This window comes from Amblyomma maculatum, chromosome 7 (genome assembly GCF_055883805.1).
Source record: "Amblyomma maculatum isolate TAMU_Amacu chromosome 7, ASM5588380v1, whole genome shotgun sequence".
Taxonomy (NCBI): domain Eukaryota; kingdom Metazoa; phylum Arthropoda; class Arachnida; order Ixodida; family Ixodidae; genus Amblyomma; species Amblyomma maculatum.
Window position 1 is genome coordinate 34,704,801 of NC_139350.1, and position 13,184 is coordinate 34,717,984.

Genomic DNA, 13,184 nt, shown 5'->3' on the forward strand with positions numbered 1-13,184 from the left:
TTTTCTGAAAATGAAAATTTTGAACAGTCAGCAGATCCCAAACTAACCTACCTCGAAATCTATGGCAGATAGAACCGCAATTCTTTTTTCAGCGCATACAGTCGAACCTCGTTATAACGAACACGGATACAGCGAATTATCGAATATAACGAAGTAAAAGCAAAGTTTGGTTGGCTGTGCTTTATTTCTATGGGAGTTCTATCTGTATAACGAAATGAAAAACTGAAAATTTGACACTAAATCGGTTATAACGAAGCATACTTCGTATTCACACGACTCAAAATCCGCAAAGAAGCAAAAAAAAAAAATTTTTCAAAACGCTAAATTTCGGTTTTATCAATCGCCTCCACCTAAAATGTGTTTCAATCACCCGCGCTTTCGCACGCCACACCATCTAGGGACCACGAATGAATCTAGCATCAACGGCTGCCTGGCATGTGACCGGCACGTGATCGAATCACCGCCCGCGTCGCCTCCACCTAAAATGTGTTTAAATCACCCGCGCTTTCGCACGCCACGCCATCTAGGGACCGCGAGTGAATCTAGCATCAACGGCTGCCTGGCATGTGACCTGCACGTGATCGAACCACCGCCCGCGTGCCCCTGCCCCTACTTTTTGCCGACCCACGTGTGTGCTCACTTTCCTCGAGATCGTGCCATCGTCTTGCAGCATGGCGGGGCCAAAACGCAAAGCAGTTTCTCTTGAAACAGATAAAAATATTCAGGGCGGTCGACAGCGGTGAAGGTGAAGCGGACAATTTCGACGAGATGACATGACGTCAACTGGAGGTTCCAAATGTTACGTTCGAGGACTTTACTGCTGCCGATGACAACTTGGCTGTGGCGCCCGAATTGACCGACCAAGAAATTGTCGATCAGCTGCTTCCTACAGATGATGCTACAAGCAGCGATGAGAGTGAAGAAGAAGGCGAAGAGCGAGCTCTCAGCAGCACCGAGGCCGCCGATATGGCGAGGAAATTGAGAAGGTACCTTGAGAACCTACCTGTGGCCAAATAAGCTGACATTGGGAAAGCGCTGCACAGTGTCGATTTCGTTGAGAAATTTATTCTATCGAATAGTGTGAAGTGCCACCAAATGAAGATTACGTCGTTTTTTAAATAAGTTCTGCGTGGCCTAAATCCCGATTTGTGTGCTCATTTTTGCTTGGCAGTGCAAAATGAAAGGTAAGGTTTCGCGTGCTTATACCACGCTTTAAAGAAAAAAAGATGCTTTTTTTTCAGCTCTGTGCTTTTCATTTTAGGGTAGCCTTTACTTGGGTTTATGAACAGAATTTTTTTTTGTAGGAATTTGTGTGTACTTTTACAACGAATATCGGATATAACAAACGAATTTCCGCGCAAAATGAGACTTCTTTAACGAGGTTTGACTGTAGCTACTTATGTAGGCCATGCAATGTTGGAGGTAGAATTTTTAATTAGGTATCAGAATTTTTCTTAAATGCTCTAGTTCTTGATTGCATGTTAGGCACAATTTGCACCTAGAGTTTCATGTCCTGAAATCCCTTGTAGTGACAAAATGAAAACTGTTCATAACATTGCATCTTTTTCTTTCTAGAATCGAACCATGCTTGTAACCCTTTATAGTGCCTTTTTTTTTTTCATTGTTCCTAGTAATTATAGGGTAGTAGTTAAGCCTTTCCGGAGAACTAAGCAACCGATCTTAAAAGGAATCAGATTTTTGAAATCAGCACGAAAAACTAGGCAAGAGAGTGCATTTTGATTAAATTTGGTACAGAAAACAAATTTTTTCTAAAAGTAGCCTCCCCCCTTAAGGAGTTCCACACTTGAAGTTCCATGCATACTGGCAGACCTGGACATCAAGAGGGGCACACACTCCCCGGGGCTTAGCCAAAGCTACCTTAGACCAGCAAATATCTCAGCTGGACATACGCTTCAGGATGGCCACCCTCGGCAAAAGAAATAAACCTTATACACGGCAGCATGCAGTATCAGCCAAATGTTGACAGTACCAGATAGATGCACAAGGTTTACCTTGGAGTGATTCTGGAGCGACCCCTGGACGAGTCTTGAGAAAGTCTCCGCCCAGACCACCTTCCACCCACGCAACTTCTTGACACACCAGAGAGTGCAGAGGTCATAGATCGCGTTGAACACCTCTCCTCCTTGCACCAGAAAGGATAATGAACCTGCGTGGCAAATGCTCAAATGTTACACCACATGCAGTGGACGGACCACTCATTGTTACCTAGCAATGCATATCTGCGTAACGCAGTCACCTTGACAGTATGTTAAACACTTTCAAGCATTTATAATTTTGCCAAGATCTCTGGAACAGCACTACAGCGTTAACAAAAGCAATATCATGCTGATGTCATCAGTCAACCTGGAAGGATAAAGCATTGAAAGTGCTCAAGTTGGGGTAGAAAGGCTTATGCAGTATAATGCTTGCAGTTTATGCCATAATTTTGTTCTCTTTCTCCATGCACACCACATGAGAAGAACCAGCAGCTAGCTTTGCTGCCACCTTGAAACTACCACCAAGGCAACGTAGCATGACTGCAGACACAAGCTAGCTGTGTGTGCCAGGTACCGCAGCAGTAGAAAGACTCCCAAATGACATGATCAGATCACTTATTATTTACTCGGCATAATTTCAATAAAAGTAGGAGAATACAGCAGGTCACAATTAAATTAACAAAACAATTAAAATCGAACAAAAAAATAGTCATGCATACAGGCAGGATGGCAAAAAAAGAAAAGCATGACAGCTGACTCAATTTCAAGTAAAAAGACCAAAACTATGTTCGCATTACACTACGTTCACCGGAAGCTCACAAGTGCAGGAAAAATGCATAATCCAGCCAGGTACAAAGACTCGAGAAGACAATAAAGCGTGGTCTTTCAAGGCCTTGCTATTGCGGCCACTAAATTGAATACCCACCTTCACGTCAGCAAATCGAGGCCTTCCTACAACAGCTGAACTCCCTTCCTCGCCTCTCTGGCTTGCATACACCACTCTATCCACTGCACTGCTCCCTCTGCCCAACCAGGTAACTCCCCATACACCAGTCAATCTTTCCAGATGATGGAACACTCGACGAGAGGCTGTTGCTCTGCTCCTTATTCTCAGTCATTCTCTTGACTTCCCAAGGCCACCTTAACTCCACATCTCCCACCCCAGGGTGGATTCCCTCTCTGCTCTAGCAATCTGGGTAATTCTAGTTGGTGGACACTCTAAAGGAGCCCACACCTTGTGGGGTTACCAACTGGTTTCCACCAGGACTGCATTCATGGCATCTGTCTAGATCATTCTTTTATGACCTTAATAACCGTAAACCTTTAGGTGCTTGCAAGGTGGCCCACATTTACCCTAATATGAACTGGCGGATGGGCCCCGATATACGGAACACTTGGGGCAGTGATCGCAGCACTATCTCCATTCATCATCATCAGCCTGACTATACCCACTACCGGGTGAAGGCCTGGCCTCTCCCATATTTCTCCACTTAACTTCTCATGATAAGCTATCTCCATTACGCCTTTGCAGTTATGGAAAACATGCCACAGCATGTGCTTTATGTCATGGGACCCTGTAAATGCAGGCAACCGTTTGTCATCAACCCCCTCTAACACTTTACCCATGCTTTCGGCTGCTCTCTCGAGTCACGATTTGCACTACTCTAAATCAGGACAATCCAAACAGGGCCACACGCTTGTTTAATCTCTGGGCTCTTTGTTGCCAGGTGGATCATTAAACTTCATGACACCTCAGCTCTTTATCTAGCTGCCGCCTGTCCTCTACACAGAGCAACCAACATCTCTGGCGGGTGTCTCAAGTTATGGAGTGCCCTTCTGAATTACTCATTACAAAAGAGAGCATTTGTCTCACTCTACACGTGGATGAAAATTGATTTGCACAGCTGGCAGCGATCCTGTATTTTCCACATCACAACTGTACCCTACACCTCCTCCTCCCAACATATCACTTTCACATCCCTCTAACAAGGTTACTACGGAACTTCCTGCAGCCAAGTCAGTTTGGCAATGCCTGCTGCTGTGGCTGGCAACAGACTTCCAAAAATAGTTTCTCCCATCAAACAAAATTTACTCAAACAAAATGTTCTACATTAAAAGCTAAGACACTGACATATATAATGAGCCACCTCAAGTGTTTATCTGGAGAGCATTGATTCCCAATACAGGTCTGTATATCTAAGCACACAGCAACCTGGGAAAGCACAAAAAATTATTTCGGCTGAAATGCTATCAAGGTTAATCCTATAACGCCCCATGTCTTGCTATTATGACCCAAGAAATTGGAAAAATTATGTTGTCCCATTCAAGAAGTCACATGAAACAAAGCAAGTGAAATATTCTAAAATCATGTTTCAGTTCATTCTGTTTCACATGAATCAAAATTCTTTTCTTAGAGCAACATTTGTCTTGCAGAAACTTGAAATAGCACTTACATCAGAAAGAAAATTTTGCCGGGAAAAATACTTCATTGAAAATTTTGCCTTTAACACCATCAAGGATGGAAGCAGGCTCGAGCATTTTGGAGCAGCTTTGGGAGCAGTAGTAAAGCCATTTTGGAGCAACAAAACGAAAGTTTTGGAGCACGTTTCTAAGGTCAAATGCCTTTGATAATTGCAGTTTTCTTTTTCTGAAATACAAAATCTCCAATCTCAGTCCTTTTTATGCAATTTCAATGCCTTCTCAACTTCGCACTCATCTCTGACAAGAGAAAGGGCCAAAGCATGTAGATATATAACACAGGCCGACCTCAGCAAAATTTGGAAAAGACTGCATTTCTTAGCTGAACATCCAGCCTGACATAATGTGTTTGCGTACTTTGACATGATAGATTCAAATGCAGAGTCTACCACTTCGATGCGCTCTAGCAGCGATATAATTTGAAGTTCAAATTAAGACACTAGACACCCAAATATGCTATCGAAATTAATAAACGGCACTTGGCGACACTGTCGCCGCATATCCAGCAGCAAAAAAAAATGAATTATTGCAGAGATATTGCGATAAGAAATTGCGTTTTTTTTTTTTTTGTTCCCGCCAGTCCCGGCACAGAATACTTCGCAAGTGCATGCGGAGTCATGATCTTCATTCGATACGCACTAAGGATAGGCGCATCTGCTGCTCAGAGCTCGTATTTCAGCCGGAGCATAACCGAAACTGAAGTGGTAGCAATGTGTTAGCCGAGAGATTAGTGGCATCTACCGACAAGTGGACGAAATGAGTATATTTTTATATTTGCCTTGCAACATTTACGTTGTCTTTTTGCCGTCGTTTACGTGTGATAAAAGCATGTTATGATATTCGAGAGAAAACCTACTACCGCATTCAAACGGTCAACATAATTTGCATTTGTCAGCCTCTGGGATCCCTTGAGCGTCACGTGATTTGCAGTTACGAGCCTCGGCCGTTCCGGCTGTGGCAGCGATACCTGCATTCCTGTTCTTCCTCTTTACTACCTTATAACAGCTCTGTTTTCAGTGAAAGTGGCTTTTTTGTAACCAGGAACTGGCATTTTATCGATGCAAGCCCACTTCAGTTTTCTCTTTAGTGTCCCTTTAATGGGCATGACATTTCCACTTCCTATCTTGTGCATATCTATTTTATTTTATTTATTTAGAATACACCTCAAAGCCCCCAGAGATATGGGGTATTACATGATCCCTTTTGATTCTATGCCTGGGCTGATAAATCCCTGAGCACATGGATATTTCGTCTGCCAAAAAGGTGCCTTCAGATCACAATAGCGTGCCTTGACAAGCTTGGCGCCAGTGCCGCTCCCGTGCTTTTTGCCTACCGTGGGATGGCAGATGACTGCAGCACAACCTCGATCGTCTTGTTTGTAAATGGCGGAGGTCTACGGGGTACAAGCAGGCTCGGGCACTTTGGAGCAGCTTCGTGGTAAATAGATGGCACTGAAGGTCAATCCTACAGCTTCACTTCACTGCCTCCTGCCAACAATTCCATTATTCTTTGCTTTAGCGGTGCTGGGGCTCAGTTAAAATTTTGGCGATAGACCTCATATGCCTTTCCAATACTCTTGAGAAGCTTTCTAGTGATTGACAGCTTTGGCATACCAACCCATAGAGCTTCAAGTATGGTTTTTGTCTGCCGTAGGCGTGGCAAGCTTGTCACTGACAGAGGCCCGATGGTGAAGCACCTGCTTGTCTTCAGAGTAGAACCATTAGAATAACTCGCGCGGTTTTTGCAGTCAAACAAGTTTTCTTCCTAACAGCGCACAGTAGTTCACGCTACTTGCTTTGCCAGCTGATCTCTCTTTTCTCCACCGGTGATTCAAAAGGCTGAGAGGAGGTGCTATGTCATGCACAGTGCATATTTTTTTTTTTGCAATTATCTCCAATCGCCATTGGCTCATACTAAATTTAATAGCAAACAAATATTTATTATGCTCCATGCTTCCTTCCCTTGCAAAAATTTCATTTGTATTAAGCCCAGTGCAAGATGTGATATCTTTGCCACTGGTGCAATGACATTGTTCCCGTGTCCTGCTAAATTTGATGGCAGAACATCAAAACAGCCAGTTTGGAGCAGTTTTGGAGCAATATTGCATTTTGGAGCAGGATGGAGTAGGGAAAGCAGTTTAGAGCAGAATGGACCACTTCGAGCATCCTCCCCTGAAGCATTACCAATTTTTTCTGACAAATTGGCAGTGGTCGCTTTTGAGATGTCGGGCCACATGGCATGACCAAATAAAACCACTCAAACCTGCAGCCACATGCAAGTCGCATACAGGAATCCAATGGCCCAATTATTGCCTTCAATAAGAAAAACACGAAGAAAATATAATTCAATCCATAACCGCTAAAGGGCAATGTTCGTGTATGGGCCTAATGCACTCATGTGCATTAGGCCCTACACACAACTGCAGCAGCTATGAAAATGGCAATGAGAAAGTAGCATAATCTGAAGTGGGAACATAATACAAGCAGATGTGATCACAACCTGCACGAATGACCATCAAAATGTCAATTATGAAACGGAAATTAACTGCTCACAATGCACTGCCTATTGGGTGCAAGCAAAAGCAATAAATTATCCCAAAAGACAAAAATAACAGACATCGGAGTCTAGCTACTTTAACAAGAGTCATTAAAAGTAACTAATAAGAGTGCAAAACAAAAAACATTCACGCAACAAGTTTTTCAACAGACAGCCTTACCGAGTTATTAGTTGGCTGTTTCTTCTGGTGCCATTTCAAATAGCACACATTAAACGAGACAGCCACAAACTGAACTACTTAGCCATGACAAGTCTTACCATAGAAGAGATGGATGACATCAGCCGCAGTACTCCCATTTTCGATATCGGCATTTGCAGCTGCTTGACAAAGTGCGATGTATGGCAGCCACTCTTTCTCCTGAATAAGACACAAGCAGAGGGGAAGGATAAAAACTGTGAGCGGCTTAACTCAGCTAGGCCAGGATATACAAAGAGAAGGCAGTATTAGTCGTGGATGAGACCGAATCGTTTCTGTAGCTCTTGTCACACCTACGCCGCCTTGCGTTGTCCCTTCGCAAGTCTCTCGTCTCGCTCTTCAGGAGTTCCCATCGCTTGTTTAGCTCTTTCAGCTTCATTTTTCATATGTTCTCAAGTTCATAAATTCACCATTTTCAATCAAGTGCATTAGCTCTTTGACTGTCAAATTATTCCGAAAATCATTCACCCCAGTGTCAAATTTTTTTTACACGGTAGTGCTCAGCGCAGTACCCGAAGAGCAAAACCGCCGCAAGACGGAATGCAGCCGCAGTGCCCATACAGCAACAATAGCCAAAGGGTCATTATTTTAAGTTTTCTCCAATTCTTTCAAATTCAGAATTTTTATAAATTTTTAACTTTTTAAAGAACTCTGGATTTCTGGTTTCTGCAAGCTCTGAATCTATTCCTTCATGCAGACTCGAGCATTTTGGAGCAACTTAGGAGCAATAGAATGAAGAGTTTTGGAGAATGTATTTAGAGTCAAACACTTCATAATTGCAACTTTCCATTTCTAAAATAAAAAATATCCAACTTGATTCCATTCATTCAACGTTCAATGCTGGCTTAATGTGCATCTCTGACAAGACAAGACAAGCAGCCACAGCATGTAATGATACCCAAATAACATAACTGACATTAGCAACAATTTGGAACAGACTAACAGCAAATAGAATAGTTGCTTCGACACTTTATTTGAGCGACAATGTCAAATCATCTATAGCTCTTTATGCATGTGTGGTGCGTGTTGCAGTAGATGGAGCCATCCCCCCAGCAAGTGCTGTGTATGCATGAGTGTGTAGTTACATTAAGACAGGCGGAGCCACCAGCTAACTGTTATTCGAGGGAGGACTCTCCAAGAACAATGGTATGTACGGCCAGACGCCGGTCAATGTCACCACTGTTAATTAAAGCTCTAATGTTACTCGAAACTAACCATCCACCGTCTACCAAGATAAAGTACACCAAACTAGTCCTTTTGCACATTACACTAGGTTTAGCCACGTTAAACCTTTGCATTTTTGTTATTACTCTGCTCTCAAAAAACTCGCTCTCAATTAAAACTGTCCCAACCTCCCCATACTGAAATTCCAAGTCAAATTGAGGTTTAGTTTACCTCACAAGTTTTAATGTCCCAAAGCGACACCAGCTGTAAGGAATGCCACACTGCTGTGCTCCTGACATTTCGACCCCCTGGGGCATGTGCGCTGAGAATGCACGCTAAGTGAACACCTTGCATTTTACCTCCATCAAAATTCTGCAGCTGCTATTAAACCAACGTGCCTAACCACTGAGCCACTGCAATAGGGTCCAAATTAAATTCAGATCATTTAGAAGCATTACTTTGTGCCACATAAAATAAGCTTATGCAAGCAGTGCACAAACAATCCGCAGGTGCTAGCACAAAAAAAGTACACAGCCTGCGACTAGCTTTGGTTTGGAATCAAAGCTTGGAAAATGCTTGACAACTCGTGGACATTCAAAAATATGCAGCACTCACAAAGAACAGTGACCACAAACTTGAAATGCTAACCACCTCAGGGAGACCTGTGCAGATTCAATAGGTGCACATGTAGGTGAAGGATACAATCACCAAGAAGAGCAAAAACTGTACACAGCACTAAAGGGCGGTACCGGCCAACACAAAGCTGGTCCCGAAGACAATTGAGTCTGAAGCCCTTTTTTAGCTAAGATGTGCTAGCAAATTGGAAGCACATAACTTGCTTCAAAAGCTGGTCAACTTACCGACGTCTCCCCTGCAGCAAGCTTTAGCAGAGATTGTTTCAGGAACTGAAACACCGCTCTCAAAAGCTGCAGCTGGTCGTCAGGGGACAATGCCTTCACATTTTGTTGCAGCTCTGCTTTTGCTGCAGCGCTTTTCTGCATAAATAACAAATAAAACATGCGACTGGCTCACACATAGTTGCAATGGTCATGGCGCAATGTGGTTACCTATGTCAACCTAGCAACATATGCAGGACATTTTTAAACATTTAGACCAACGGCAGTCATTGCATGTATGCTTCACAGTGCTATAAAACAGTGTAAAATAAAACAGCAACACTCCAACTGCATCAATGCACTCCTATTAAGACTTAAAACCTTCAAGAAAACAAACACTACTGCACACCCAAATTTATGGCCATGCCCAATTTTCAGCAGAACGCACGCATTTCGCTGTACAAGTGGTCAAGCTCGCACTGTGCACGGCCGCCCGCTCTTAAGGGGAACACGGGAGCGCGTGGACGCTCTCTTCAGAGCGCCATTGCGTTTGACCTGGCGGCGCATAGATGCCCATTAGCAGGCTGCGCACTACTTTCATCAAACCAATATCCCCCTAAGGGTGGACGACCGTCTACATATAAGCGGCCAGGATCTGTGCGGGTGTCCTGAACAAAAAAAAAAAAAAAATGGAAACATGGCGACGAACAAATCGCACGTGCATCTGAAAGAAACTATGCAGAACGACAGGATGTGGACTCAGAAAAGCGTTTCTTGAGCCTGCTTCCCATAAATCTGGGCCGTTTCTTCTAAGCTGCCCAATACGCCAAGCCCTACCGCCGTTGCACACACCGAAAATCGCCGCTTGCTCCTCTGATTACCGAAGGCCTGCCCTTGATGCGTAAATGCGCGCAAAAAGTGTCCGTACATGATTGTCAGCACTTGCTCACACGTGTGTTAGAACAATTAAAGTTTAGTTCAATTGACATCACACGGTAAAGCTAACAAAACAAATAACTTAGGCTCATAGTTTGGCTTGACAGATCCGGGCATATGAACAAAGTTTCGACCAACTCGCACGTGCATCTGAAAGAAACTATGCAGAACGACGGGATGTGGACTCTGAAAAGAGTTTCTTGAGCCTGCTTCCCGTAAATCTGAACCGTTTCTTCTATGCTGCCCAATGCGCCAAGCCCTACCGCCGTTGCACACACCGAAAATCACCGCTTGCTCCTCGGATTACAAAAGGCCTACCCTTGATGCGTGAATGCGCGCAAAAAGTGTCCGTACATGATTGTCAGCACTTGCTCACACGTGCGTTAGAACAATTAAGGTTTAGTTCAGTAGAATTCGCACGGTAAAGCTAACAAAACAAATAACTTGGGCTCATAGTTTGACTTGACAGATTCGGGTGTCTATCTGAACAAAGTTTCGTCTTCCTCCACAAGTGGTGCCTATACGTACGAAACAAACATTCACCCATCAAACCAACTCACTAAGTACAGGTAGCAAGCTCAACAAAACAGACTGCAATGACATAAAACAAAAACTCTTCACTACAAACTTAGTAGGGAAAGTTTGGTGCCACAATAGTTTGAAGACGCGCTAAGACAATGGCGCCTGTTTTGCCTGCCATATTATATTCCAGCTTGACTTCAACCGCGTTTACAAGCCACTTCGTCTCTTAGAGCTGCAACCAGGCATTTTATTGCTATTAGTATACGGTTTCCTTGACTGACCTCCAAATTCAAATGATTCCAAATTCAAACAGAATGGTTACTTACGTGACGCGCTGCCGCTAACAACCGTTCTAAGGTAGCAGCTATCGACTCCATTTGAAATATTTCCTCCTCTCAACTAAACCTACTAAAATGTTTACGCTGAAAGCCTCATTCCTTAATGTCCCTTGTCAAAGTACAAGCCGTAAAAGCACTACATTAGTTTTGGCGCCAGCACGGAGCACACGATGTCAGCCACAGCCAGAGCTGAAAACCTAACAACCAACCATGCAACCCTCAGCTGAAGTTCTGAACGGTCGCGCGTGCGCGCGTCGTTGGCGTCGCGCTGCCAGAGCATTTTTCCAATTGGACTGACGTCACAAGACGTCACGGAGTAGAATGATGATAGTAAAATAAAGGCCTTTTTTAATTATTTTTTCATTGATGCTAGATAAAAATTATTCCGGTGCCGGCGGTATTGCGACGAAAACGTTATTAATGTATTTGACAGCTATTTGCATTCATTTTTATTCATGTTTGCATGTATGACTTGGCTTGGCTTCGTTATTTTCGAATTTGGGTTGGAGTTTAGAGAGAGAGCTAACTTTTATTGCCAAAAGAGTGATCAAGTTTTCAAATATATAACCTCTTTTGGTTGAAGGATAGTTGGAGGTTAATTTTTTTGCTGTTGTTGTTAATGGCGTCGTGTTGTCACATGGAGGAAGTTTTTTTCTTCCTCCACGTGTAAACGGCTCTGTTCGGTACGATTTTTGCGCTGCACATTTCGTGCCTCAGCGCTCATCTTGCATGTTTCTTCACGGATTTTAAGGCAAAAGCTTCATGCATGCATGGAAATTGAGAGAGTGTTCTAAAGCTCACATGCGGACTCTCTGAAACAAAGCTAAGGGCAAATCAAATTTACTTTCTGCTTCACAACAAAAGAGTGGGTTTGAAATTTGAGTGGTGGAGTGGTGTTTTGGGATCGCGCGCTTGTGTTTTCACGAAGCAAAAATCCTCTCGTCGTGTATGTGGTCTTTGCTTTCGTTTTGAAGGTTGTGTGTAATCATCGTATGTGATCGCTTGGTTCATTGTGGATGGTCGTTTGTATGCTCTTGTACTGTACAGTTGTCAGCACGTCTTGAACGGGCCGTTTTGGCTGTATTTCCGCCATGGCGCGACCACATAGATTACAGTGCCATAGATTACAATGCCTGTTGCTTCAGCGCTGCGCCGGTGTAGTAAAGTCACGATCGCTAGCGATCGTCGGTGAAGGCGCTGCAGGCCGCGAAAACAAAGTTGTCCTCATGAAAACGGCGCATACCTACAAGGGGCCACGACCAGGCAGTGGTACTGTGACTGTTTTTACTCAAATGCGCAAATGCTTACGATAGCCAGCAATGCCATATGCGGTTCCGAAAATTGTGCATTTTCTGAAAATTGCAACATGCAAAAATGTTCCGAGACATGTTATCTCTAAAATGTGTCCGATGTTTTCGCGGCCTGCGGCGCCTTCGGGGATCGTTGTCGATCGCGGCTGAGAGATGATTGATGATTTCAAACCAGGCGTTATCGATCGATATGCGTTGCGCGTGCTGCGTGCAGCCAAAAGCGGCTCGTTCGAGCGCTCTAGACGTGCTGACGACTGTGCAATGTGCCTGTGCCTACGAAGGCGCTTGAGGTGGCCACTTTTCTCGTATTGTATGAAAGGAGGCTTCAATTTCACATAATTTACCGAGGTGTGCGCTTTCGCATAGTTCACTGTACAGTAGTCCTCGAGAGTGTGTCAAAAATCCTTTAGCACATATGAGATCACCCCTTCTGCATTCCCTGATTTACGCAGAGGATAGGCCTTTTGTGCACAATATATCTTGCAAATAACTTTAAAAAATGTCCAGAAGGTACAGAGCCCTTGATCTTCTGCATTGACAAAGATCATGGTTGACAAACAACATTCTCTATACTAATGGAAACTGTGACAGTGTTCTGCTGGAATATTTATGTAACTGGATCACACTAGGTAACCGGAGCACCACGCACCAGCCTTTAATGGCACATTGCCTTGCCTGTGAGTTTGAGCCACTATTTCAAGAAATTAAGATACTGGGTGATAACATTGACACACTGGCTTGTCTTCTGAACTTTCAATATTCTTCCTGTGTGCAGTGCTTCAGCCAAGAAATAAATCAATTGCAGCGTGTGTCCCTGTTTTCTAGTTTGTGTGGCTGAATTACATATTCTT

General features: G+C 43.7%; 1 protein-coding gene across 1 annotated transcript in view; it reads right to left on the reverse strand.

Moving 5' to 3' along the window:
• LOC146182955 (condensin-2 complex subunit G2-like) overlaps positions 1–11,289 on the reverse strand; it is a 145,565-nt gene extending 134,276 nt beyond the window's left edge. Inside the window, exons 1-4 of the mRNA XM_084608985.1 lie at positions 11,012–11,289; positions 9,252–9,386; positions 7,290–7,389; positions 2,013–2,167 (exon numbers count right to left, since the gene is read on the reverse strand). Coding sequence (XP_084465111.1) covers positions 2,013–2,167; positions 7,290–7,389; positions 9,252–9,386; positions 11,012–11,062 — 441 coding nt within the window. The 5' untranslated portion in view covers positions 11,063–11,289. The remainder of the gene's footprint in view (positions 1–2,012; positions 2,168–7,289; positions 7,390–9,251; positions 9,387–11,011) is intronic.
• Positions 11,290–13,184: the final 1,895 nt, after the last annotated feature.